The sequence below is a fragment of the Pelmatolapia mariae genome, linkage group LG23 (assembly GCF_036321145.2).
Source record: "Pelmatolapia mariae isolate MD_Pm_ZW linkage group LG23, Pm_UMD_F_2, whole genome shotgun sequence".
NCBI classification, from domain to species: Eukaryota; Metazoa; Chordata; class Actinopteri; order Cichliformes; family Cichlidae; genus Pelmatolapia; species Pelmatolapia mariae.
In genome coordinates, this window is record NC_086246.1 from 39,906,583 (window position 1) to 39,934,077 (window position 27,495).

Consider the following 27,495-nt stretch of genomic DNA (forward strand, 5'->3'; position numbering starts at 1 on the left):
GAGGTTAATGTAAAAATACCCGTGTATCCAAGGCGACAGCGGCACTGGTAGTCATTGACCAACTGGATGCAGTCGAGGCTGCCGTGACTGTGGCAGGGTCGAGTCTTGCATTCGTTCAGATCCCCCTCGCAGTGGTCACCAGTGAACCCCGGCGGGCAGTTGCACTTGTAACCGCCCACGCCGTCTTCACATTGTCCTCCATTCTTACAGAGAGGCTCCAGAGAGCCAGGCTTGGGGGCACAGTCATCCACGTTAAATTGACACTGGAGTCCTACGACATAGAGAACAGACAGCATTTAATTTGCTCTCAGTTTTATTTTTAGATCCATCAAGAGAAACTTTTTTGAAAAGTACAACGTCCAATCAACATTTCCTTTCCCACGTCAAGAACAACTAAAGAAGCAGGAAAGGTTATCCTCAAACATTAGCATCACTTTCTGTCCATACTTTAAGTTTAAAGCTTCCTCAGCTGTTAAACGAATCTCCTATTATGTGCACGTACCGTGTGTTCCAGGTGGGCAAGCGCACTTAAAGTGATTGATGAGGTTGATGCATGTTCCTCCGTTTAGACAGGGCTTAGAGTGGCATTCGTCCACATCATACTCGCAGTTCACCCCCTGGTAGCCTGGTTTACACTGGGACAATGAAACAAAACACAGAGGTTAGCTCAGTTGTTTGCATATAGAACCTAAACATAAAACCTGCCAACACATGCACACATATCAAACTGAGAGTGCACTTACTACGCATTCATACGTTCCCTGATAGTCCTTGCATGTAGCACCGTTGCGACAAGGGTTTGACTGACACTCGTCGACCATGTCTTCACAGTAGCTGCCTGTGTATCCTGGTTGGCAGTGGCACTTGTGGGAATTTCCCACATTCTCACACCGGCCAGCATTCTTGCATACATTCTCCAACTGCAGACCTGCAGCCAAACACATATGATGAGTTTACCGTGTACAGAGGCAGCCTACTACAGTGATTAAACTGTAAGCAGGAAGGTAACAAAATCCTTGGGCTACATTTAGCATTTAAATTTTCCTTGCAATAATATAAACAGTAGGTCATTATCACTCTCGATATCTCTGCCAAAAACCACTTCCTCACCTTTCCTGGCGGCAAAATCCTGGCACGACTGGTTGGGCACATCACAGTAAAGTCCAGTCCATCCAGGCTGACAGTGGCAGGTCCAGGAAGTTGCTTTCTGTGAGCAGGAGCCACCATTATGGCAGCGCACCTGGCTGCACAGGTTCACATAGTTCTGCATACAAAAAGAAGGTTTTAAAATCATTTCATAAAAACAAACCAGCACAACTCACAGCGCCTTCGATGACATCGACTGTTTAAAACAAGACAGCAAGTATGAGAGATCTGAGTGCACGAGGCCACCTGTCGTGGCTCTACAGAAAGCAATGAAGCAGCCTCCAAGTAGATGCACCAATGGTATCAATTTGAAGCTCATAAGTAGCTTCGTTCTCAAGTTATCACATTCACAAACTTGGTGTCAACGCCGCACCCCAGCAGGGTGATGACAACACCCCATTAACCTTTTAAAATGTGTCAACTCTCATTGTACGTACAAAGGAATTACAGAATTATGCAGACCCACACTGCACACTTACCTGGCAGTTCTGTCCACTGTATGCCATGGGACAGGTGCAGCGGTAGGTGCCCAGACCGTCAGTGCAAGTGCCTCCATTCTTGCAGGGCTGAGAGTCGCACTCGTTCTTCTCATACTCGCAGAATTCACCGTAAAAACCCGGATGACAACGGCAGGTAAATTTACCAATGTCATCGATGCAAGATCCGTTATTGAGGCACGAGCTGGATGGAGGAAAAAAAAGCGGGGAAAGTCTTTAAAATCTACTGATGCAGAAATATGCACCGATTCGTACTCAGGTCGCACATATTGGGAGACAGCATATTTAGGCTCTCGTGTCAACAGGGCGCTTACCTTTCAGTACATTCGGGGATGTTGTTTTCACACAGTATGCCGTTAAAGCCGGGTCGGCACTTGCATACAAAGCTGTTGACGTAGTCCTCGCAGGAGGCGCCGTTTCTGCAGGGATGGCTGGCACACTCGTTAATCTCAACGTCACAGCGCTTTCCCTCAAAACCTGGGCGACACTCACAGAAGAAACTCCCGACTTCGTCCCTACAAGAGCCTCCATTCAGACACGGGTCTGCAGAACACAGACGAACACAGACGAGAGGTGGAACAGGCTCACTAGACCAGTTACTGAATAAACAAGCACACATCTGAGCACGGCTCAAACTGTATGAGCACCTTTGGCTTTTATGAGTTATTATTAAATTACCGCTGATGGTTAATTATTTTAAACGTCATTAAATTAAATAAAAGACTGGTGGAAGTTACAATGATATTGGATCCAAAGACAATAAAGTGACCAAATTAAACTCACTCGGTGAGCAGTCGTCAGTGTTTATCTGACAGTTGTGTCCACTGTATCCAGACAGACAGTTACACATGTAGCTCCCCAGGCTGTTTATGCACCGACCGCCGTTTCTGCAAGGGTTGTTCTTGCACTCGTTTACATCATCATCGCAGAGCGCACCTACGCAAGTGTGGACAAAAATACAAAAACCAAAAACAGTTGGAACGACATAATTCCAGCGGTGATACGTAATATTAGAAATGTAGTTCTAATATTACGGCTGACAGCCATCATCAAGCACACACACACAAATGCATCCCGACGAACACATACCTTCCCAACCGATAGGACATCGACAGGTGAAAGAGGTGTAATCTGGAGTTGGATGGCACACACCTCCCCTTTTACATGGACGAGAGGCACAGGGAACTTGTTCCACCTCACAGTGTTTACCTATTTTCACACAGATTTGTAATAATCAAAACATGCATATGGAAATATTCTCCAAAGTAATAGCTAGACAGCAGCTTAAAATTGTGACATTACATGCGAGTAAATGTGCCATCACTGACCTGTGAACGGCAGACCACATTGACAGGTGTAGCCGTTGTTTAGATCTAAACAAACGCCTTGGTTCAGACACGGTCCAGATGCACATTCATCAATGTTCTTCTCACAGTTAATACCTGATCAAAGAGGAGTCAACAATAACGTGTCAGACTTGATGTTTCGCTGATATTGGCAAAGTTTCTCAACAGAAACCGAGTCTGCTGAAACTGGAAATTTCTCTGAGCACAGGCATTTGACACAGGCGCGAAAAGGAACCTCTGCACTGTGCATCAATTTAGAAAGGACTGGAGGAGATTTTTAAAATACTTCTTATATAAAATGAAAGATAGCGGTGGCGTTTACCTCCAAAGCCAAGTTTGCACTGACAGGTGTAGCCGTTGTGTCGATCCACACAGGAGCCACCATTCAGACATGGGTTTGACTGACACTCATTCTTCTCCAGCTCACAGTGCTGTCCTTCCCAGCCAGCCTGACACTCACAGCGGTACCTTCACACAAAGGAAAGATGTTTAAAATCTGAACTTACAAAACTCACAGTAACAGCATTAGCTCCTGAAGAGATGTTAAATTTAAAATGCTGACATGCTGGAAAAAACAAAACCTGCATATCTGCATATCATAAGCGCAAATTAACAGTAGTGAGAAAATTAATTGGATGAAATTCCACTATAATAAAAATGACTGTATCTTATCCCAATAATGTAAAACACAAAACACCAGTATAGACATAACTTACCCGTGTTGCTGTTCGACACAGTGTCCGTGCTGACAAGGCTGATGAGCACAATGGTCTTTACCAGAGAGGCACAGAGGGCCGTGGGTGCCGGGTGGGCAAAGGCAGTGGAACCCGTTGACTTTGTCTTGGCAGGTTCCCCCGCTCAAACATGGATTTGACATGCACTCATTAATGTTGTCTTCACAGTTTACTCCTGTTAGAGAACAAGTTAAAGGTAATTAGTAGCATCAAAAGGGCACGTGATGATCTCAGGCCACTTTATCCTGCCTCAGCTTTGAGGCCTTTTATACACGTTGATGTTCATGAGGCAAAAACGTACCTGAATATCCCGGGGTGCAAACACATTTGTACTTGTTGATGCCATCCTGGCACTTTCCATGAACGCAGGGGTTGCTGGCACAATCGTCCTCATTGATCTCACAGTTCACACCTGAGCAGAAAGTACACAAAGATAAATTCATGTCGTGTAACAACAGTTGGGTTTAAGAGTTTATCCTTTCACTAGAATATATAAAAGTGGCACAATAAAAGAATCTGATGATTAATGCGAGTAAGGAGTTGCATTAGAGGAAAAGTTGGTGAGCAGCTGTTATAAAATCTACGATCTTTGAACCAGCTGGCTGTCGTGACTTAGCCTGAGACCAGTTTTGGGACGTCCGGCACACCCAGCAGACTTCATGTTCTGTGCGGCAGCCTTTGATTACAAGTATATATGAATTTTAAAAAGCTAAACTGCTATCAGGTAAGTTTGCTTATCGTCCTTTTACTTGTGGTCTCTATATGCCCCTCACACTGAACTCGGTTGTGCTCAAAGTCTCTTCCGCGAAGCTCTTCTTCACCACCGACTGCTTGCACGTAGAGGACAGACAAATTTTAAAACTAACTTGGACAATGCAATCATTTTGCTCTTCACAGATACTGTACTGGTCAGTACCAAAAACCTTGTTCCTTCCATTCAAATGTAGATAGACAGAATGTCATTTACCACCAGGGGGCGTAAGAGACCAAAAAAAAAAAAAGAAAAAAAAAAGGAATTTAGCAATATGTGAGAAAATATGACCAAAATATATATATATATATATATATATATATATATATATATATATATATACATATATATATATATATATATATATATATATATATATATATATATATATATATATATATATATATATATATATATATATATATATATATATATATTTTTTTTTTTTTTTTTTACTAGACCACAGGAATGCTTTAAAGTGTGACATCAGTGATTAGTATTAGAGCAATGATGATTAAATGTGAACAGAGCGAAGGAGAACAAAATAACAGAAACACTTTGAGAAGAGGGGAAGTGACAGAATGAAGCCTGAATGCAAGACTTCAGTACCAAGCCTTGGGGTGGTAAAAACACAATGAAGATCTTACTAATCCAGAAAGCAACGTGGGCTTAACCGCCTGACCGAGACTTGTGACTGCTACACTGAAGAGTACTGTAGACTTCAAACTACACGAGAGGCTCTAGATGTGAGGGACCGGGATCTTTTCATTCAATTTAAGCAAGTCACCAGAAGACTCAATTACACAACTTTGGACTTAAACAGCATTTGTGAAATAGGTTATTTAGAATTGCTCAGAAGCACAGTTAGAGCTTATTTATACTTCTAAAAATTCTGTATGAGGAATGAGAACTAAAACTGTTCAGTGTGAACGGCTACTGCTGCAACTACGACTGCCATTAAGAGACTAACAACTATTTTAACCGCTCTAATGATTACATTCATTTGTACTTTGGTGACCACACTATCGTGTTTCAGAATGACTTTTCATCACACTTCATTTTCTCTCAAGCTTTTCTCAATGAATAACGTCACAGTGTTTGTTCCACATATCACATGACACAATTTCTATCACATTGCACCATTAAATGAGATTCTGGAGAATCTTTGCAGCACACTCAGTACTGACCTGTGGTTCCAGGTAGACAGCGACAACTGTAGGTGTTAACGAGGTCAATGCATCGTCCTTGGTTCTGACAAGGGTTGCTGTGGCACTCGTTGAGCTGGATATTACAGATGGAGCCGGTGTATCCAGGATTGCACTTACAGGTGTAGGTGGCAATACCATCCTGACACACACCGTAGTGGCATGGATCTGGCTCGCAGTCGTTGATGTTCTCCTCACACAGCAGACCAGTGAAGCCTGAGTAGAGGGGAATTTCTTACTCTGTGAATTGACTTTCAGCGACTACTTTCTGGGTCAAAAACATGTTGCAATTTCCGTTTACCTTCAGCACATTCACAATCGTATCCGTTAGGTCGGTCGATGCATTTGGCTCCATTTAAACAGGGCGTGCTGGAACACTCGTCTATGTCTATTTGGCACATGTCCCCACTGAAGCCTAGAAACATAACAAACAAAATTAATATATTGATAAGATTCATTTAAGGTTTAGTTTTTAAAAACCAGTTCAGTCGGCAGAAATGAGTCAGGGGAATGCACTAACACAGCTGAAGGTGTACCAACCTGCTGGGCACTCGCAGATAAAGCCGCTGACCTGATCGAGACATTTGCCTCTGTTCAGGCAGGGCGAGCTCATACACTCATCCACCTCGAGCTGACAATGATTCCCCTCGTATCCTGCACAAGTACACAGAAACAACTATACAATTTCGCAACAACAAAAACACTGAAGGTCATGGATCAAGGACACAGAGCAAACTTTAAGTGGATGACACTGCTGTTATTTACTTTAAGGTTTGTGGTTAAATGCAAAATGACCCGTTTCTGACTATAAAACTGAATTTTCAAGTGTGCCAATTATCACATTTTGTGTTAAAATATAACATTATTTTAAAAAAATTACAAGAAATTTACCAGGCATGCAAATGCAGGTGTACTCCCCGATACGATCCAGACAAGTGCCGTCATTCTCGCAAGGGTTTGACGCACACTCGTTTATGTCTTGTTCACAGCGTGGGCCCGCGTAGCCTCGAACACAGTTACAGGTGAAGGAACCATCAGTGTTCACGCACTGCCCACCGTGCTCACAGGGGTTGGTGCCTGCTGGTAAACAGCGGAGGTATATAAATAACAGCAGAGAACAGAGGCTGGCAGAGATTAAAGCTTATTTACTGAGAAGACTCTCACCTATGCTGCACTCATCTCTGTCGTGGTTGCAGGTGGGCCCAGTATATCCAGGTGGACAGTTACAGTTGAACATACCAGTAATGGGATTGGTGTCACACTGAGAGCCCTCTCTGCAGGGATTACTGATGCAGGCATCATCAAGATGGCAGAGCAGACCTGAGGGGAACATTACATCAAATCGAATGAGTGAAAAAAATAAAAGACTTTAATGCAAACTATGGTGAGACAAAATGTCCCCGGAGAGTCTCCTGCGCATGGTTATATACCCGTTTCAGAGAAAAACAAAGTCAATGCAAATTTGCTACTTGGGGGAGGCTTACCTTACTCTAACGCCAAAACCGTCCTGACTAATCAGCAGGGTGAAAATGCAAAAACATATTCTATGGTATAATTAGACTGTTTTACAGAGTAACAGCTCAGTTTCATTTCCGTGTGCAATATTCTTTAACAAAAACAGGCATCATGTGCTTAGAAAAACATCAGTTAAGGTTAGACGTGTTCTACAGAAAGCAGCATTTCTCTGAAGTACCAAGGAAAGGGTCAAGGAAAGGGTCAAGGAAATCTATAGTTTCAGTACAAACTCATGGCACCATTATTTACACTAGAGTTAACGTTGTGCAGGGTTTCATATGAACGCCCACCTGTTTTTCCGTGAGGACACACGCAGATGAAGGATGCAACACGGTCTATGCATGTAGAGCCTTGGCTGCATGCAGCTGTTGCACAGTCATCAATGTTTTCAGAGCAGTCAGGTCCACTCCAACCATTGACACATACACAGACGTAGCCGCCGGGCAGGTTGCTGCAGGTACCTCCGTTCTGACATGTGTTTGGCTGCAGCCGGCACTCATCCACGTCCTCTGTGCAGTGCTGACCTGTGAGGGGGGAATTTAAAATGAACAGGTTAATCCTTTGCCTGCCACATTACAACATGCTGAGCTTCTGACAGGGAACCAAAATACATAATTTTTCCTCATAGAGGGACTCAAATGTTGTAATTTTGAATCATTAAAGCACCATCGGTGCTACAAAACTGAGACAAGCCCTAGAAAGCTGCTGCCTGCATATTCACTTTGTAAACAGAAGTGCTGTGGATGCCACGCAAAGGTGTTAGCAGAGTTAGCAGTCCTCAGAAGTGTGTAGAAAAAATTCAAACGTAGCCAAAATGTCAAAAAAAACTGTTTTTAAATCTGCTATGGATGGAGAGGTGACGTTCCAGACTTCAGGTCATCTTCAGCCACAGATAAGAGTGGCACATATGGAAAATGTTAGTCACACATAAATAACTGCACATGAAAGTGCCTTACCAGTCCACTCTGGAGGACACTGACAGTTGTAGGTATTGACCCCATCCATACAGGTTCCTCCATTGGCACACTGGTGATTGGGGCAGTCGTCGATGTTGTTCTCACAGTTAGTGCCATTGAAACCTGACGTACATGAAATAAATACATTTGATTATTAGTGGTTTTAATGAAGTGTTGATTTGGGAAGACAGTGAAGCATAATGCTCTAGTATGCGTCCTCTAACAACGTCTGGTGCTATATAAACATCACGTGTGTGTATCTGTTGTATGTATCCGCTAACTGTAGCAGTCTGACAGTGCTGCGTGTCAGATATGACACAGCCAACAACAGACTATTTGTACCCAAAACACCATAGTGTAACAATTCAGAAACACTAACCTACTTTCATTTATACATAAATAACAGCTGTGGTAGCACTTTTTTTTTTAATGATTTTATTTCATGCTTCTTCTTTTTTTTGAATTTCGGAAACTGAAATCCTACCGGGAAGGCAGTGGCATGAGTAGGTCATGTCCAAGTTTTGCTCACAGGTGCCTCCGTTTAGGCATGGTGAAGGCGAGCAGGGGTAGTACGAGCTTTCACAATGTCGACCCGTAGACCCAGGAGTGCATAAACACCTGCATCAAAGGCAGAGCAGGTAACATCTTAACATCATTTTCACAAATTTAAGCAGAAATTAGAGCGACATCATTTTGATCAGCGTTTCCTGTTGACGGTGAGCATTTTTGAATTTGGTATCAAAAACTAGGCTCTTACTTGTAGGAGCCGTGGGTGTTGACACACCGGCCTGCTTTCTGGCACAGGGAGGGCGTGTCTTCACATTCATCTGTGTCATTGAGGCAGCTAGGACCTTTGTAACCAGGAGGACAGGAACACGTGTATTTGCCACCGGAGAGAGCGCTGCACTTTCCATCGTTGGCACATGGACTAGAGAGACAGCTGTCCTTGTACTCACAACGTGCTCCTGAAAGACGCAAGAGTGCACAAAGAGCGGAGATTTAGTGGTCACCGATCGAGAAATGCAGCCTAAAAAGCAGAAGAAAAGCAGCGTGCAAACTTTCCATGTTCTATGTTTAGGAACTAAGGTTCAGAATTTTATTGATATCGTTTTATTTCTTGAATATAAAAATAAATCACTGATAGATGATTTGGGGGTGTCGGGACTAACTTGCGTTGACATGTATTTTGGTTTGTACTTCTGGAGTAGAGCTGGGCGATAGAACGATAACGATATGTATTGCGAAATAACTTTTTCTCGATAGAAAAATTAAACTATTGCGATAGGCTTCATCTCTCTTGTCCTCTTAAAAAAAAAACCCAAAAAAAAAAAAACCAATCCAAATTAAGTAGCGCAGAGCCAAACCAATCACAGCCGCAGCGTCACGTCACGTGACTTGTTACGTACAGCACAAGTGCCAAGGTGCACATGTTTTGTTTTTGCAGCATGGCTGCCCAGGTAATGAAGGAAATGAGTTTGCCGACTAGAGAAAAATCAACCGAGAGCGTGAGCGAAGGTTACCGAAGAAAAAACCGATGATGGTTCCAATGCCGGAGAGATTGTCGAACGGAAGGGCCATAGAAGTTCCGTAGTGTGAAGGTATTTCGGTTATTTCAAGTCTGACAAAAAACAGAGTAGCGCGCACTGTAAATTGTGCCGAAAGCAAGTCTGGAACTACAATAAACCGGTGCATGCTCAATCTCTGACTGAAAGCGCTAATTCGTCATTCGGCTTTTGTCAGACTAAAGTAACTGTTAAAACTGTTTGAAAAGCTAAGCTATACAAAAAGGAGAGATTGACAATTTCCTTTTAGTTCTCAGTTTATTTGATATTGACAAAAGTTAGTCAATTTTGTCTGTTCTTCTGTAAAACGAACTAAGATTTATTTTTAGAATTAATATTTTGTTTCTAAGTGGAATTGACAATTTAGTAGTCTGCTTTGTTTGTTCTATTTTGAAACTTAAACGCTTTAGCGGCTGCCTTTTGTGTAGTTTGCAATATTTGCCTTTATTTATCTGAAACTGAAGTCTCATGTTCCTTAAGTACATCTACCCTGTTGAACTTACTATGGGAAATAAATATTTAAATCAAAACAAGCTGCAGATTATTTCACATTTTACTCGTGAGCAACGGCACATTTAAATCTTACAAATATAGTTATTTGGCTTATATCGTGATATATATCGTTATCGCCTGAAATGAAAAAAACATATCGTGATATGAAAAAATCTTATATCGCCCAGCTCTATTCTGGAGTAAAAAGAAAAAAGGAATTGAGAGTTAGATCTAATCATATATGTCACAGCAAAGTGTGACAGGTGGAATGTATAATAAAAAAATAATAACACATCTGTATTTGTGTGAGCCAAGATAATGAATATAATTAAGGAAGCTTTGAAGTGGAAATGTGTAATAAATCTGTTGTTTTGCTTGAAACGAAGCATGATGTTGGATGTTCATGAATGCAGCATGGATGAACAACAAACATTTAGCTCTTTGGATCTCACTTCCTATTCAGCACAGCGGAGCTATGACACTCATGACTCTCAGAGGGTGGTGACGTGATTAGAGATTATTAATATCTTTCAAAGACCCAAAAGTTATAACTGGTTATAACAGTCATACGGGATGTTTAAAAAAAATGCATCAGGCTCTTGAAAGAGCAGAGACGATCAAATGGGAGCTTACCTGCCCATCCTACCGGGCACTCACACTCGTACTTGTCAAGCGACAGCAGCGTACAGCGACCTTGGTTCTCACAGGGGTTGTGTGGGTAACACGTGGAGTTCTGGGTAGTTTGGCAGTGCTGTCCAGTAAAACCAAGAGGGCAGGAGCAGGTGGCACTACCCGGTACAGGCACACCAAGTGACATGGTCACAGTGCAATTCCCGCCATTCTGGCAGAAGCCGGGTTTACAGGGATCCCTGTGCTGGCAGTACTCCCCCAGAAAGCCGGGAGCACACCTGGACACACATCAAAACACAAATCAGTGATGGAAGAGGTTAAACACTCAAAACTGAAAGCTTATCGCCCTTCAAACAGACAATACAACAAAAAGATGAGCTTAACAAGAAGACAAACAAGCATGTGAGCCTGACAGCGCAAACAAACAAAACAAAAGGGCGAGTTTCACTCAGGTGGATGTAATCCACCACATCAGACGACTACTACTGAGAGTACTGATAGAGCGCTGAGGGTAACAGCTGTATAGGAGTCATGTAGCACACACACACACACACACACACACACACACACACACACACACACACACACACACACACACACACACACAACAAAGAAACAAATAAACCAGCACAAGTAAACACTACTGTCTAATACACTGTCTTTCCATTTCTGTATAATGATCTACATAACAGCATGCGGGAAACCACATCCCTTAGTAGGAGTATTAGCAAAATGTGTGGCTGTACATAAAGAGAAAATAGCTTTTTAGATGCTTCAGACTTTTAACACTTAGTATGCACCGTGCATGTTTAATGCCTTTAACCCAGGAGACATGTAAAGCCATTTTGAATGGGGTTTGTTTGTGTCTTGACGGACTAACTCTAAGATAACTAAAGGAAGTGCTCTAGCCCCAGAGCTGTTTCCCCATAAACCCCGCTCAGAAAAAAGGCAGAAGCTGGGTTTGGTCAAAGGGTTAAACTGGGGTCATTCATGACAAAGGAGAAGTTCAGAAGCAGAAGGATGTGAGGTGGAGTTATCTGGAAGTTGTTGACTGCAGCATGGCAGAAACTGAAAACAACAAGTGGAAAGCGCTAGCAATAACCTGGACAAAGGGATAAACGATACATAACAGACAAACAGGCAACAGTATGGGCAAGAATGCTTGACTTATTTAAGTTACCACCACATTTGGTCTGCAAAATGTGTGTGTGTGTTTTTTCCTCTCTTCTTCACCACCCCTTTCTTTCGATTTCATGTTTTCTCCTTTTTTCAGTAAAGTGATTCAGCTGCATGCCGAGCAGCGAGGAGAAAAAATTACAGTATTACGCAATAAGTCAGCTAGGCATGTTATCAAAGACAATGTTCCCTTCGTCACTTTCTATTCCTCTGTTTTTTTCAGTCCCACCCACTTTCACTTAGCACTTCTCCATGTGTGACAGTACTTGATCATAAGTGTTATTCTGTTGCTGAGAAGAAAAATAAAGTCAGACAATTTCCTGTGTATGCTATTTTTCATGTCATCGTCTTGCGTGTGACAGACACACCACCTGGGGACTGAGGGGAACAGAGCAACCCGCTGCCTCTTACTGAGGCCTCTAATCCTGCCTCCCCAGAGGGGCTCAGGTAACACAAAAAGGACAGCAGAGATACACCACCGAGTATCCAACACCACACATGCAGAAACGTGTTACTAAAGTTTTTTTTTTTAAAAAGAGAAAGACTTAAACATCCTCGACAATTTCAACTTAAAGGATGATATATAAATGGAAGAACTACAGATTTGTGTTGTGACCCACATAAAGATCGGATGAGACAGTGTAGAGGGGAATTACTTGCACTTTAGTATCACAGTCTGACTTATTTATTGCTGGCCGCTCCACCCCAAGGCAGCTTGAAGATATTAGGCTGTGAGAGCATGGGAAAACAGGAGAGTCATGAATCATGCCACACAAAGTCTCACAGATCAATCGCATCTGTGAAACTTCTGGCTGGTATAACATGTGAATCATCCAAAGATGACAAACAACATCTGAAAAAAATGTTCCCACTCAAACACTAAACGGTTCACAAATGCAGCGCACAATAAGTGCGCTGTGTACACAGATTTTAAAAATATACTAAATTGAACATATCAAGCAAAACGCTTTTTTTTTTTTTTAACTGAACTAATCCCAAACTACACATAATACAAACACCTGAACTGTCCACCAGAATTATTAAAAACACATCAATGAGCCACCTAGTGCTAATAATCACCCTGTACCTTCATTACAAAAATACCTGTGCACTCATGAGCCCAAAACATAAAACTTTCACTCGATTTGAGACAAACTTTCAGGTGATTTGCTGAACAACAGCGTCAGAATAAAGCTGTAAGTATCATACGGCTATTACCGAAAGAGAGAGATGAACAAATTCCCCTTTTGTCTTTTGTTTGCACACACTCCGTTTTTTTTATGTTTTATTAATTGGGCAGATGAGATAATAGATTAGCGTAGTAGTAGACAAATTAGGCATGGCCACCCTCTCCGTCTCTGCTGCAGTATCAGTGTGTTTGTACCGCGACCCCTACACGCTCCAAAACACATGCCTTCAAACAACACACACAAAAACACACAAACAAAGAGACGTCCCTCCCCGCGGCCTGCTCGCGATATCACAACATAGCGGTCGTCCTGGGAATTAGGACCGCTCTTTCTTCTCCCAGACAACCTCTCCGCCCACCTCTCCCAAAGTAATGACACGGCCGTCTGCCCTCGGACATACATCACGTTAGCGGGCTGTCACACAAAGAAAAGCGTGTCCAGATTAATGCCAGGTTTATGTTTCACTCTGAACTTTTTACACATCTTTACTGTTAAAACTTGGGGGTGATATGAGGTCCAGGGAAATCCAACACTTCTCCTTTAATGTAATCGTAGCCCAGTTTGAGCTTTATTTAAACAACTTTGTTAACCACGGGTTTGTTTTATACACTGATGGTGGAAACAGCTTATTTTAAAATTATGTGAATTTGCCAATAAAAATTGTACCACCGTCTTTGGTGACGTGTCATCACTACATATGTGCCAAATATGAATATTTTTACTAAGTATGCAGATTAACATGCCAATCATGACTACTTCATGACTTGTCATCATGGAGCTAATCAAAATGGTTTTAGATGGTTGAAAAAGTCAAGTGATTGAAATGTGATACCACACTCACAACTAGTGATTAAACAATATTTCCTGTTTTTTATGCTTTTCTTTCATTTATCCAGAATCACACAGCTTCTATATTGAGATACCAAAGTTATCGAGTGCTATGTAATTCCCAGCCCTGCCAGGTTTAAAGCTCTGGCCAAAAGGCTGGTCTACAACTTCCACTCCAAACTCAAATAGGGTTGTGTGTAGATGGCGTACAGGCTTAAATATGACATCATGCACCACATACTTCAGCATCATTGGTGGAGGTTTCAAATGGCTCTTACTTCAGTACACAAGCAATATTTGTTTGAAAAATTTTTAACCCCCACCCAAGTGATTTGCCTTTTTTGTGAAAATCCCTAAACAGGGATGACACATGGTGAGTTCTATTAAATTCAACTGGTGCTATCTAACCAGTGTTGATAGAACCAAATGCTATAGCGTCAGGAAACGTTACCCTGTCCTTCAGGTTTCACTGCCACATAGAGTGCTCACTATTAGCCCCTGGCTGTTTCACTTGAGCCTGAGGCAAACAGACAAGGCTGTGCATGATTCCCATTATTGACAGGGAGTGGTGCCTCGCTGAGAAAAAGATAACAACGCGCTGACAAACGGGTCTGTCCCTAAAAACACAGACCGCAGTGTGAGCCTTTGACAAATTTCCATACGCACAACAGAACATAGTTAGGGATTAGGACACCTTTACTAACACGGCGAGCTCTGCTTTCATGAACAACACAGCAGCAGCTCATTAATGGATTCTTTGTTTTGCTCCACAAGGCCTCCGTCCCTCCTGTTTTCTCCAGCTTTCCCCTACTTCTCCGAGTTTCCTGCAGCCCTTCTTTCCCTGCCTTTCTCACTCCTCCAGATCTCATTTCTAACCCACTCTCGAGGTGTCAGGTTTCCACAGCTGGTTCACATTAGCACCCCCATCCTGTGCTCGCTCTTGCTCCCTCCACTCCTCTTCGTATTCTTCCTCCTCCTCCTCTACCTCACGCTGACCTCCGTAGCCGTGAGGACTTCAGTGAGCAATGAAGGCTGGACTGTTTCTCACAAACTCACGTAATATCCCCCACCTCCTTCGCTCCTAATCCCTGTGTCCTGAAATCGCCCACGCTCTAATTCTATTTTCTTTTGTGGTAATTCCCCTTCTCCTACCTCTCCACCTTCAAGTATACAACCCCACCGCCTCCTCTTCTTCCAGACACTATTCTAGTCCCAGCTACACTTAATAACTCCATCATGGTCTCCCCCCGCGGCCATCGCAGAGAAGCTGTGTGAGAGAGAAAAATGGAGCACATAAACCAGCTCACATTTCAATCCCTGGATCACTCCCTGCTTTGGCAGAGTATAGGTGGCCTATTCACTGCACTTTATTCGTGTGTGTGCACGCATGGATGTCACAAGTAAAGTACAGAACATGTTACTGATCTCACTGCTGCTGCTGTGCAAAAATACCTCAGCTCACAAAAGAAGCTGTGCTGCAAGATTTCTGAGGGATTAAAAAAAAGACAAGCTAGCTATGCAGACGCTTACAGAGGGTGTTTGTGGCACACAGATCAGACATTCAGACTAGAGCTGCAACTTTATCACAGTTTTGAAAGAAGGTAAATCCAAATGCTGAAACTACAGTCCAAGCTTGCCAGTGTATCTGATAACATTATCACAGTTTTCCTGTATCAACATGCATCACAATACAGTAAAAACTGAACCGATGAACTCTGCTGGTGATTAGAGCACAGCAAACGGTTTTTATTTAAACTTTATTCACGACCTTGACGAAGGTTGCAAGCCGAAACTCATCGGTTCAACATTATAGTTGTTCTATACGCTGCAAGCGCTGCTGGAGCTCTGTGTACCTTGGAAGTAGGTGAAGTTGTGCTGGAAGCCTCTACAGCTCTTCTACAGACACAGCCAGGAGTATAATGAGTAGTATACTGAGTGAGCTTCCAGCACATATGCTAGAGGGGCCATTTGCCCTCTAACTGAATGATAATGAGTCTTGTTAGGACTTTGTTTCCACTGGCACTCTGCAAATGCAGTGTGTGGACAGGTCTTTCCAGCAGAAACCTCTGCACATAGCAGAGAGCCTGTTGTTGAAGGGGAAATTAAAATGCGCTTAAAGATAGATATTAAGGTTGAAATATGAGGGGAGTAGAAACCATGAATAGCTCCAAAATTGTCTTTGCCACACGGGCGGGGGTGGGGAGGGGGTGAGGCAGATGTAAAAGTTAAAAAGAGGAAGCAGGATTAAACGAAGAGGCTGCACCGAGGTGGAAGTAAAAGACACAAAGGTAATGAGAGAGCTAGAAGGAGAAGGAGGCCATGCAGCCAGACCAAAAAACATAGACGAGGACTGAGCAAAGGAGTGCGGTGCAGGGTGGAGTCATGTGGTAAAAATCGCAGGCTGTGTTTAGAAACATGTCCAAAAAGGCTCATCTGAGCAGCCGCGGTACACAGAACAGGACTCCCTCTGTCTCCGAGTGCTCCTTTTACCGATCTCTCTATGTTGTTCTGTCATTATCCTGATTCTGCGGTCGTTTAAAGTGTATTCTCCGCCAATAGCTCTGCCGGCCTGAAAAAGGTCCATATTTAGATCTACGCTGCACACAGTCCGTTTAGAAATGAGCAGGGGAAAAGTAACTTCAGGTTAAAGCTGAGGGAATGAGTCTGTGCAACCCTACTTAACACAAATTATTTCATTTTATTGTCATTTAATAATAAATAAAAACCAAACATTTACTCAAGTAAATGAAACCTCACCTAAAAAAAACCATAAAAAAACCCCAAACTGGTTAAAAATATTTTATCACAATCCTGGTGATTTTCCTTTGGGGTAAAGCCAAACCTCTTTGGGGGGGGGGATTTTTTGTACACAGGAAAAACCCAGTACATTTTCCAGATGAAGTCATCCCTTAATTGCTTCTGTAACACTAACAAAAGCACAGTATTTGTGATTTCTTAATTTCAGAAATCTGCTTCAAACTTCCCACTGGGACACAGGCCGGGAATAAAAAAGTCAGAGGATTTCACTAACGTCTGTCAGTGATTTATGACCGCTGAACTAAAAGCAAAGTCAGACTGAATTTCGCCGGATGATAATGGCTGCTTTTCTTTGCTGACTGCTGTTTGTTTCCGCAATAACCAAGTGAGGAAAGTCACGCCGGCTAGATCCTTTTCATCATATTGCGCGTATGGACAACGTGTAACCTTATGACAAAACTGAGGTAGTTTTGACCTCACGGTGTTGCATGAATGTGCGACAGAGGGCCACTTGTCACCCTACTGTATGTGGGTTTATGGTCTGGTTGCTACATTCCCCTCTGCTTTGTAAGTCTTCCTCTTTCTGAGTGAGAGGTTTGAACCTCCTTACGGTTTGCAAGCAGCAGCAGTTTATATTTTACACTGATCACACTGACTGCACACTTTCTTGATTTGATTTCAGCTTCCCAAATCATGGGACTATCAGCTTTTTAAAGCCCACATCATAATCTGATTATCTACCCCCCCCCCCCCCCCCAACTTGCTCACACACCAGACGAAATAAAGGAAAATGTGATGACAGTGGTTCATACTCTGTGATAAGTTAAAACAATGCTTTGTTGAAGCACGTCTTGTGACATTTTTGGGCCTCTAAGCACACACTCAAGGGCTGCGCTGAGCTTCATCTTGACTATCAAATATTAAATCTAAACTTCAGACCTTTCCATGGGTGCCAGCATGTGAACTTGCCCGGGGCTTAAGGTGCCCTAGACTTTTCTGAGACACACAGACAGAGTACATGTACAAGCACACACACACACAAAGAAACTCTTATCACTATGGCTCCAGTCTCAACCACATCTACAGTGTTGTTAGCTCGGCTGTGGGAAGGAGATAAGTCTTGGGAGAGCAAGAGTGGGAAATCACTGCTGTGGGTTCCAATCTCCAGCTTGAGGGTTTGTTGATTTTAGTTTGGATCATATGCCTAACGCAGTTAAAATCTGTGTGCGCCTGATCGAGGAGCGTGGTTTGGAGGAGTGTAAGGGTGAATCAGGAAGGACCGAGTGGTTTTAAAACATTACTTCTTTCCCACATTTTCTCTTTGTCTGTATTTTCTGTGATATGTACTCACCCCCCAAAAAAAAAGTTCATGTGAGGTAGCAAACCTTAATAAAGCTCTCCAAGCCCACAGACACAAATGGGAGATGATGCAGGAATTACTAAATAAAGCCAGTGGGTGAAGAGCTCAACAATAACGATCCTGGAAAATAGTCTAAAAAAAATATTCAGCACTGATGCCATGGAAAGATTAAGAGGCCAAATGTCATCTAGTAAATCCCTGAAGTAGTGGGAGGGACTTGGGATAAATGAGTGACAGTTTGATGAAGGAGGCATAGCAAGAGGGAAATTACACTCCCCTCTTCACTCTTCCCTTCCCCCCCTCTCTCATCATTAGTAAGGAGTTGTGCTCCGAGGTACTACTTCTCAAATTACCTGAAAAGAGACATCCTCTTTTGTTTTGGCCCTCTCGCTTCCTCCGTCTGCCCCGCGGGCTAATTCTACCTGTCAGATCAAAAAGGCAGCAGGTCTACACAACACAGTAACGCTGCCCTCACCTTTAAGAAAAGGTTTAAAATGTAAAGGGGGGAGAAAAAAACAGAGAGAAAAAAAGAGACTAAAAAGGAGGGAGAGTTCATCAGTTTGCAGCATGACCCAGCGGAAGACACGGATTGTGTTGCGGATGTAAAATACCATAATAACGATGATCTGTGTAGTCTCGATCTTGCTTGAACCTCTCAGGTAATAACTAGAGTGTGAGTCAGACGGCATGTGACCCTCATGACTCCGCTGAGGCCCACAAACATGACCAAGGTTTCTGTTCTGTTACCAAATATACTGACAGGTAACATCCATTTACAAATGCCTATCCAGGCACACTGGCATGCACAAATCTGCACAGAGAATTACTCATGACTTTCACGCCCAAGCTGATGGCTTGTAGTGTCACCGGTTAGACAGCTTCTGTGCTTTTTTGCACCCTGCCCTACATGCCAGCCAACGGGCCTCTCCCATCCACTTTGACTTACTCTCACAACCATGTGCACGTTCAAAACTCATGATCCAAAGAGAGAGGGGGTAAAAAAAAATTTTTTTTAAATCCTAAGACTTTTCAGATGTTGCGTTCAGCAACTACCATTATTTTAAACTGTACTTCCTATAGTACAGCAAAAAGAAAACTGTAGTTTTCTTTCTTTTATTTTTTCTCCACTTTTTTTTTTCTTTAAAGCAAAAAATATTGGACAGAAGGAATTTCCATGACTGCAGCAGTTCTACACTTTCCAGAATTACGAGGATGTGCAGGATCTCAGCAGAAATGAAGCAAGCTGAAAAAGTACTGCACGTGCAGAGAGGAGGTGTGGAGGTTTGAGTATTACCGTTTCACTCTATGCACATTCACTCTTTCAAATAAGGTGAAGTCAGTGTTAAGGAGTAACGGAATACTGGCGTTACGTATTTAAAATTCAAAATATGAGTAACTGTATTCCGTTACAGTTACCGTTTAAAAAGGTGATATTCAGAATATAGTTACTTTATTGAAATGAATGGATTACACGGTGGTCTTTTTCTTTTTTGTTTGGGTAATTCCACGCTGGTGGAAACCCAAACAAAACACGCATTAAGAGGCCCATGTCACCCCTACTTGTGGCCCGCATAATGACGTGAAGAAATATTTTTAAAAATTATAATTCAAAAACGTATTTAATATGAAGGCAATAGGCAGAGTGTTACAGGCAAAGCCCTAAAGAGTGTAGCCTCATGGGCAGTGTAGTCCGTGCTGCAGGAAGAATGGACTGCCATACCCATTATGTATGGCGAGGGAGGGAGAAAAATGCGAGTCAAAAAGTACGAGTTGTCACCGACCAGAAACGCGAGATGGAAGCATGTAAACATAATAATAGCCACTGCAGCCAAAAAGAGTGCCTGACGAGCCCAGTTGTAAGTAAGCTATTAAGACTCGACTGTACACTGTGTTCGTGTTTTCCTCTGAAACAATAAGTTCCGCCTCTCTCTGTCTCTCGCTAGCAAAGTTGACCCAGACAACAAAGTAAAGCTAGTTTTTGCGCGGAATAGTTTTCTATACGAGATCGCGGCAAAAAGTGCAGCTTTACCTAATATCCACCTTACTGTAACTCATTTTATAGTAAAATTTTAAAATCTAGTTGGTATTGGTATGGCGAGTAACCTTCAGTAATAGTAATAAATCACAGAGCAATAGTACATTCATGTAGTTGTAAAAAGCATATTAATATATTAAGTAATCCAAAGTATTCAGAATACGTTACTCTCATTGAGTAACGTAACGGAATGCGTTACATTTTGGGGAATGTATTCTGTAATCTGTAGTGGAATACATCAAAGTAATACATGGAAAGTAACCTTTCCAACACTGAATGAAGTTTATAGTTTCTCTCCTTTTGCAGTAAAAACGGTTAACCATGAGACCCTTTCAGAAACAGTCGAGTGCTTCGTTTGCCCAGTTTAAACAGAAGGGTTTTTCAAAGTTTGGTGTTTTACCAAAGTACGTCTAGAAGCCAGTCTCCCGTAACAACCTCTGGACATGTATTCAGAGAAGTATTTTTAAGCCATAGTGTATGGGAAATAAATAAATAACATGATGAAAACCACCAAGGACTTGCACATAATGTGTCCACAACGTTATAATCATGATGTAGGAAATGTAGAGTTGGTTCGCGATATGGATACAGTGAGGGAAATAAAACTATAACACATAATTACCTACATCTTTACTACAACAATGAACAGATATGGCTGCTTCTACAATACTGAAACTCTTTTGAACCTCTACTGTATGCATGCAAAGACAGGACTGAGTCATTTGTATCAGGATTCTGCTGATAATTGGCTCTTTGGGAGCAAGTGCAGGCCAAATGTCCTCTTTGCCTTTAAGGAACTCACCCACAGATTTCTATTCAGGATTGTTTGAGTGTTTCTCTCTTGTAATGTCTCTATATGTACTACCGCAGCAGTAATAAAGTTATGACGATTAAAGACAGGTTCACAGCTACTCTTTATGTCTCTTCTGTAGAAACTAACCAGATAAGAAATTTTACAATATCACAGCTAACACAGAGCATGAACTTAAAAGAACAGCTGAAAGGAAATGATCGAGTTTTTCATGAGCCACACACTCACACATCCATCCACTACTCGTCCATGCTGCTTGTGAAACTACGGGAAATGCATATTCCAAAAATGTTTTCATGCTGTGAAGAAACAAAAACAAATATTTCAAGTCCTTCAGCAGCACCCAGCATGAGTCTGTCATATTAATTATCTGTTGACCTCGGTCATGATCCATGTGACATAATTAAGCAGGTCCAAGCCAAATAGCCAGAGTGACTGTTTACTTACAACCGGCTGCCTTTAATACACTGAGGAGACTAATAGGGACATAATTAGATTTTTTGCACAATGAGCCTTTTGACTGACAATACAACGCAGTTGCGACCAGAAAGCCTGGACAGAGGAAAGTGTGTGCCTTTATGTGCACATAAGTGTGCGTGTTGTTCATGTTTGGCTTCAGACAGCAGAAAAACTGTCTGACTACCTAATCAGTAGGCCTGTTCTCTGTCAGCTGACTTTCTAAACTGAGAGACTTCTCTCTTTGTCTCTACAGGGCAATGTTCCTCTCTACAGTTTAATCTTATTGTCAGGATCACTTAAATCAGAGGAAAAAATACCAACTCTGTGGTCAGGAAAGGAGAAACTTAGCTGAGGAGGAATGGTGAATAAAGCCAGGCTTCTCAAAAATGTCCAATATTAGTCGGGTTGTAGAAGAAACGTAAAAATGCAAATATTATAACCTGCAACCACAGTTAAATAGCAGTAAAGTAATAAACAGTATCATAAAAATAAAACCTAAAAGGATGTGGTCAAGCCTTAAAAGGCTGCAAATGATTTAAGATACACATGCCAATGAAAAGCAGCAGAAAGGACAAATTAAATGAAGCCGTATTAACTTCTGTGCATATTGACGACAGTTCTGAAGTTGGTTGGTTTTGTTTTCTAAGCCTAGTTTGTGAAAATCCACTGACCACCACTATCTAGATGTTCTTCCTCCATCTGAGAAATATCTGTAAAACTAAAAACAGCCTGCCTTTAGATATTAGATACTATTTCGATGTAGCAATATCTCCTCACATCCCCTCTGCATGCGTCTCTTTTCTCATTAACACAAAGCACTAACAAACTAGTGTACACAGAGATTGGCACCTGTGCAATAATCTGTATCTGTCCTTCAAGCAGACAGGAAAAAAAGGTCAAACACATTAAGGAATGTTGCTTTTGTTGTTGTCCCTACTTGCACAAGTAGCAGTGTTTAAATTCCACAAACTCTGGGAACAGACGCACAGCAGGATTCTCATCACATTTAATGAAATATGATCAGTTTCAAGAACCAGCGAATGTGCATGTGTGTTTGGAATTTGGCTTGGGAGTGGCAATGCAATTAAAAAGACTACACAGTCTTAATTACAAACTACCCTACGCTGTCAGAAAGTGGAAGGCTTAGATCAAGCAGCCCATTGGACTCCTTTACGCTGTGGGCCTTTCTCTGGTCTGATTACACCACGGCTACGAGGAGACTCATTCACAGGTCGTTTCAAGCTTCAGTTTAATTTTTTTGTCCTCGTTATTCTCCTGTAATAAAAATGTTACCAACCTTGACATCCCACTCAAATCAAAAAACAAAAAAAAAGAAAGGTGCGCAGTAAAATGTGTTGGCAGAGCCTGGAGCGATCAATTCTACAGAAACACAAGAGAGAGTAACAAAACCCCTGAAATGTCCCAGAAATAAAATCTTGGAGGTGGAAATGTGTGTGTTGGTATTGTTCCCAGTACTTTGTCAGACAGAGCGGTCTTTTATTCCCCCAGTCATGTCTGAGCAAAACCTCATGGTCCCATGAATAGGCTGGGGTTGATCTAAAACCCCCTTTTTTCCTGCCTTGGCTTTCACATCCAACAGTCCCCCCTTATGAAGCATGTCTACTGCTGTGCTCACACTTTTTGTTGAGTGTTGTTAAAGTGTGTGCAGCATGACTTAAACTAAAGGTGTAGCTGTGTTTGGTTGCAGGCCCGGCCAGTGGATCTTACCTGCAGTATTCAGTGCCATTGCTGAATTTCAGGCATGTAGCGTTGTTTACACAAGGTGCCTTATCATCCACACACTGCAGGGCTGCAAGAGACAAGAGCAGAGTTTTAAGACCAGAAAGGCACTTCATATCCACAACACTTTCTAAATAAATGCCAATGCTAAGCCAGACCATCCACTTATAAACCAATCTGTGTTGTCATCTATCGTGCATGTGCAACATCTTCATATTACAAGAGTAAAGAGTAGTAACAGTTTTCTCAGTGAAATGAGAACTTTTGTATAGACTGAAAATAAATGTTCTAAAATCTTGCCAGGTAAAGGAGAAACATGTCTAATTCTCAGTTTCCCCCAAACCCCAGTCATATCCCCAGATATGGTACTGGTACTCTAGGTCAGCGGTCCCCAACCCCCGGGCCATGGATCGGTACCGGTCCGTGAGTCGTTTGGTTCCGGGCCGCGAGAGTTGAGGCTCGGGTGCGAAATTTATGGTTTTCACGTTTTTTTATCGTTAACTCTGTTTCCCCTCAGTCTTTTCCTGTGTTGTAGTTGTGTGTCTTATTTTGAAAGAAATATTCACACGTTACCATAGCATCCAGAGAGCATTATGGGGCAGAGAGGAGGATGTTACTCTCAATGTTGTTGGCGCATTTCAGGAGGACGCGGTGAATAAGGGTAGACAATTTCACAGTGAATTCGCATTTATTATTATATTTACAAAATACCACAGTCTTTGTCTTGGTTGTATCATTTTATTTTGTTGTATTTATCTGCGACACCTTAAAGGCCGGTCTGTGAAAATATTGCCTGACATTAAGCTGAGGCACAAAAAAGGTTGGGGACCGCCGCTCCAGGCAGCATATGCACTCATAACTCTCCTCTGAGTCATTGATGAGAGAGTCAGAAATACTTTGTATGTGAGGGGATGGGGGTGACCGAGGAATAACCGGTTTGCAAAACAATGTGACTGTGTTTTTTTTGGACCATGGGAGGCAATTCTTCCAATTAAATGAAGCAAGGATCAACATAGAGGTTCCATTCAAAGAATTCAAATTGAGTAATTTCACAGTGAAAACACTAAAGCGTTATCCTGCTTATGTTATCATTTTGTTTGAGAAGGCTGGCACAGCTGCTGCTGTGAAATCACTTTTGTACCTTGGCCTAACATTAAACCTTTATACAAACATAATGTAACTGTAACTGTAACATTAGCATGCTACTCAGTAAGCATCCTAACATTTCAGTTTTCATCTTGACAACACAATATAATGTTACCGTTCTAAATAAATGACCTGCCACCATGGCAGCGTTTTGGCGTTTTGTTTTTTTTTTGGTTTGTTTGTTTTTTAAATGACTTAATGTCTCTTTTTTTTTGAGGAAGGAATCACTCAAAAACATGACTAGGCGTTGGCTGGACTCACTGAGGTCGTCCCAGCACCACCTCTTACCATAACCACCCACGTCTAATGGTTGAGGCAAACCCACTCCGTCGAGGAATGTCCACTCCCCTTCTATGGGGGTATTTTTAAGGAGCTGACCCAGATGTACTCTAAAAGTGTCAAGAGTTTTCCATTAATACCATAACTATCACAACTTTGAGAAAAAACAAGTTAACGATTAGCTGTACTGCTATAAGTCTGTCAAATGTGTTGGTACAATGATGGGATTGCTGTACATAATTTCATTCATGACTTCCTGTTTATGACTGTGTCTAAATACAGAAATAAATAAATGACATGACAGTGAAAAATATTTTCATGCACATCAAAGAAGTAGCATTGTTAAATGACTCAAATGTTCCTCAAAGGTGGGGAGCCCCGGCTTCGCTCGCACTCTTTGAAATTCAAAAGTGAGTATTTAAAACTCGTTCAGGTTTCTCCCCATTAAATGGTAACACCACCACAGACGCACACTCTCCCCTGTGAGGGAAACCCTCCAAGCAGAACTGCAATTTTTTCCTTCCTGCCCTGCAAGAGAGACATAAGGCGGGGGGCTCGCAACTCATCTCTCCAGCTATGCGGAGGCAGTCTGAAATCAGGCAGTGGTCACAGACACAAAAATGAGCGTTGATGAAGACAACAAAGACCATCTCTCTCCACACTAGTGAGACACTCATAACCAGACACATCAGCCATTGTGCAGCCTTCGAGCCGCCAGAGATACATGGCTGAGGAGGTCTTCACACACACCACGGCAGCCCAACATGCCAGACAGAAGTGTGGTGTTCTCTGCCTTTATTTGTAAATGTGATATGCTAGCTAAATCAAGGAGGCCATTGTTTAAAATCTGTGATTAATTAAGCAGAACTGTCATAAATTATTAGAAGCACTTGTATAAATGTTTCTTAGCACTTTGCTTCATTTATAGTCTCACATGTTTGGTGGTTATACGATGCATCCCCACTCTGCAGAACAGAGCTCTTTTTACAAAACTGAGGGTAGGTCAGCTGATTTAGAAGAAACGCCAACAATGTCTTCACAAAACAGTCATTGCATTACAGGAAGTGCGCTCAGCAGTGGTGTTATTTCCTGAGTCTAGATTAATCACAGTGTCACTCAAGTTAAACAGCCACGAGGGCAGTAATGACAGCTAATCCTGTTTATTATGATTATTTTATTGATAAATTTGCACACAGCTTATTTGAAAAGTGTTGTGCATTCACTGTCTGGTCCAGGAGACTTATGCTTCAGAGTGAGGCTGATGGACATAGCACATTAGACACGGGGATATCGTACATAAACCACAGTGAAATTTATAATCCCAGCAGGCATGCACACACACATGCTACCCACGATATGCACACTTGCACAGGCATCCACTGCACTTCAGTGTGAGTTGATATCAGACTGCTGCTGCTGTATGACAGACCACAGACTATATCGTGCTATTTTGGGACCTCTTCTGTTGACACACAGCGTCTGCGCTTGCCCTGGTTAAAAATCATGCATACATATTAACACAATGAAGATAATCCACACTTATGTGGTTAAGACATGTGACCCTAGGGTTTTTTCTGTTTTGATCACTTTTAAGTCATAATTTGAGGTAAAGGTCATGTTTTATCTGCTTTTATAGAAATGATTACAAAGATTTCCACTTTGCTAACACCGGATACTAGTCCTCTAGCAGATAGCTTTACTGTGTTTTGCTGGTTAGTTCTTTAGTTGAGTGAATAGAGGATGATGAGCTGAGAAGACGGGTGTATGAAGGCAGATGGAATGAAAGAATGGAAGCATGAGAGCAAAGACCGGAAAACTGTGCTCTCATCCCCCGACTGGTTTGATGAGCTTCCCATACAAGCTGTCGTAATGCCAGCTGCAATGATCTTACCAGATTTGGGACAGCCTGCCTCTTATTACACCATTTTAAAAAGCGCGCACACACACACACACACACACACACACACACACACACACAGCTGAATTACCCGACGCTACACAGGTTACCAATTCCCTGACGGGAAGGTTGGAAAACAGTTTAGCAATCTGTTTTTCCAAAATAAAAACAATTGGTTCACACACATTCATATGACTGATTAGTGTATTGTAATCCAGACTGGTAACATTGTATCCCTTCCACCTAGTCGTTCTCACACTTTACTATCAATGATCCATGGACAGGAACATTTCCCAGGAATGAGAGCCTTGATAAGACTCGATCGACAAAGTCAACAGTGAAACTACCGCCAGATGTGGTGAGCTGTGAAGGAACACACAAGTTACCTGACTGAATGCTCGTGATTATTTGGATCCTTGGAACAAAAGCCCTTGTTCATTTTCTCACTTGCTGCTACCTTATCTTCAAACTGTGTGTGTGTGTGTGTGTGCGCGTGTGTGTGTGCGTGCGTGTGTGCGTGCGCGTGTGTGTGAGTGAGTGTTTAAAGAAGACGGCAAAGCATGAGTGAGTACAAAAGCAGATTTATAGACTGTGCAGCGTGATAAGACTGGGAGCAGAGCTGTGAGTGATCCCTGGTGATGGAAGCTGACTCTGTACAGGTGCCTTTGTGAAGATTATTCTTCAGACTGTCCTCATGCTTTTAGCATGTTAACATCATTGCACACTCAAAACTGTAGGAGGCTGCACAGAAAAAAGTTGCATAGAGAACATTTATTTTGGCTTTCATTGTATTATGTGCAGCACACAGTACGGCCTTATTTAAACTTGTAAAATGGATCTGTTATTGGAATGGCACAATACCAGAAATATAGTATTATTACCTAATAGTAGTCAGTACTATCCAAACTCCTTTCTTAAAAAGTTGTTTCAAAAGGTAGACTTAAATGTTAGCGCGTGTTACAGAGTAGCCTGCTAATGCTACA

At 42.1% G+C, this 27,495-nt stretch overlaps 1 protein-coding gene across 3 annotated transcripts in view; it reads right to left on the reverse strand.

Annotated features, from left to right (window-relative positions):
• notch2 (notch receptor 2) overlaps nt 1–27,495 on the reverse strand; it is a 42,681-nt gene that overhangs the window by 7,946 nt on the left and 7,240 nt on the right. For 2 of the 3 annotated variants that reach the window (XM_063467443.1, XM_063467445.1), the window contains exons 2-24: nt 23,179–23,260; nt 10,838–11,112; nt 8,908–9,115; nt 8,635–8,768; nt 8,151–8,273; nt 7,485–7,718; nt 6,844–6,999; nt 6,571–6,759; nt 6,220–6,333; nt 5,981–6,094; nt 5,662–5,895; nt 4,025–4,135; nt 3,706–3,898; nt 3,312–3,457; nt 2,972–3,085; nt 2,733–2,852; nt 2,427–2,579; nt 1,958–2,186; nt 1,626–1,827; nt 1,111–1,264; nt 744–928; nt 503–635; nt 20–271 (exon numbers count right to left, since the gene is read on the reverse strand). In XM_063467443.1, coding sequence (XP_063323513.1) covers nt 20–271; nt 503–635; nt 744–928; nt 1,111–1,264; nt 1,626–1,827; nt 1,958–2,186; nt 2,427–2,579; nt 2,733–2,852; nt 2,972–3,085; nt 3,312–3,457; nt 3,706–3,898; nt 4,025–4,135; nt 5,662–5,895; nt 5,981–6,094; nt 6,220–6,333; nt 6,571–6,759; nt 6,844–6,999; nt 7,485–7,718; nt 8,151–8,273; nt 8,635–8,768; nt 8,908–9,115; nt 10,838–11,112; nt 23,179–23,260 — 3,855 coding nt within the window. The remainder of the gene's footprint in view (nt 1–19; nt 272–502; nt 636–743; nt 929–1,110; nt 1,265–1,625; nt 1,828–1,957; nt 2,187–2,426; nt 2,580–2,732; nt 2,853–2,971; nt 3,086–3,311; nt 3,458–3,705; nt 3,899–4,024; nt 4,136–5,661; nt 5,896–5,980; nt 6,095–6,219; nt 6,334–6,570; nt 6,760–6,843; nt 7,000–7,484; nt 7,719–8,150; nt 8,274–8,634; nt 8,769–8,907; nt 9,116–10,837; nt 11,113–23,178; nt 23,261–27,495) is intronic. The other variant, XM_063467444.1, reaches the window with a different exon arrangement.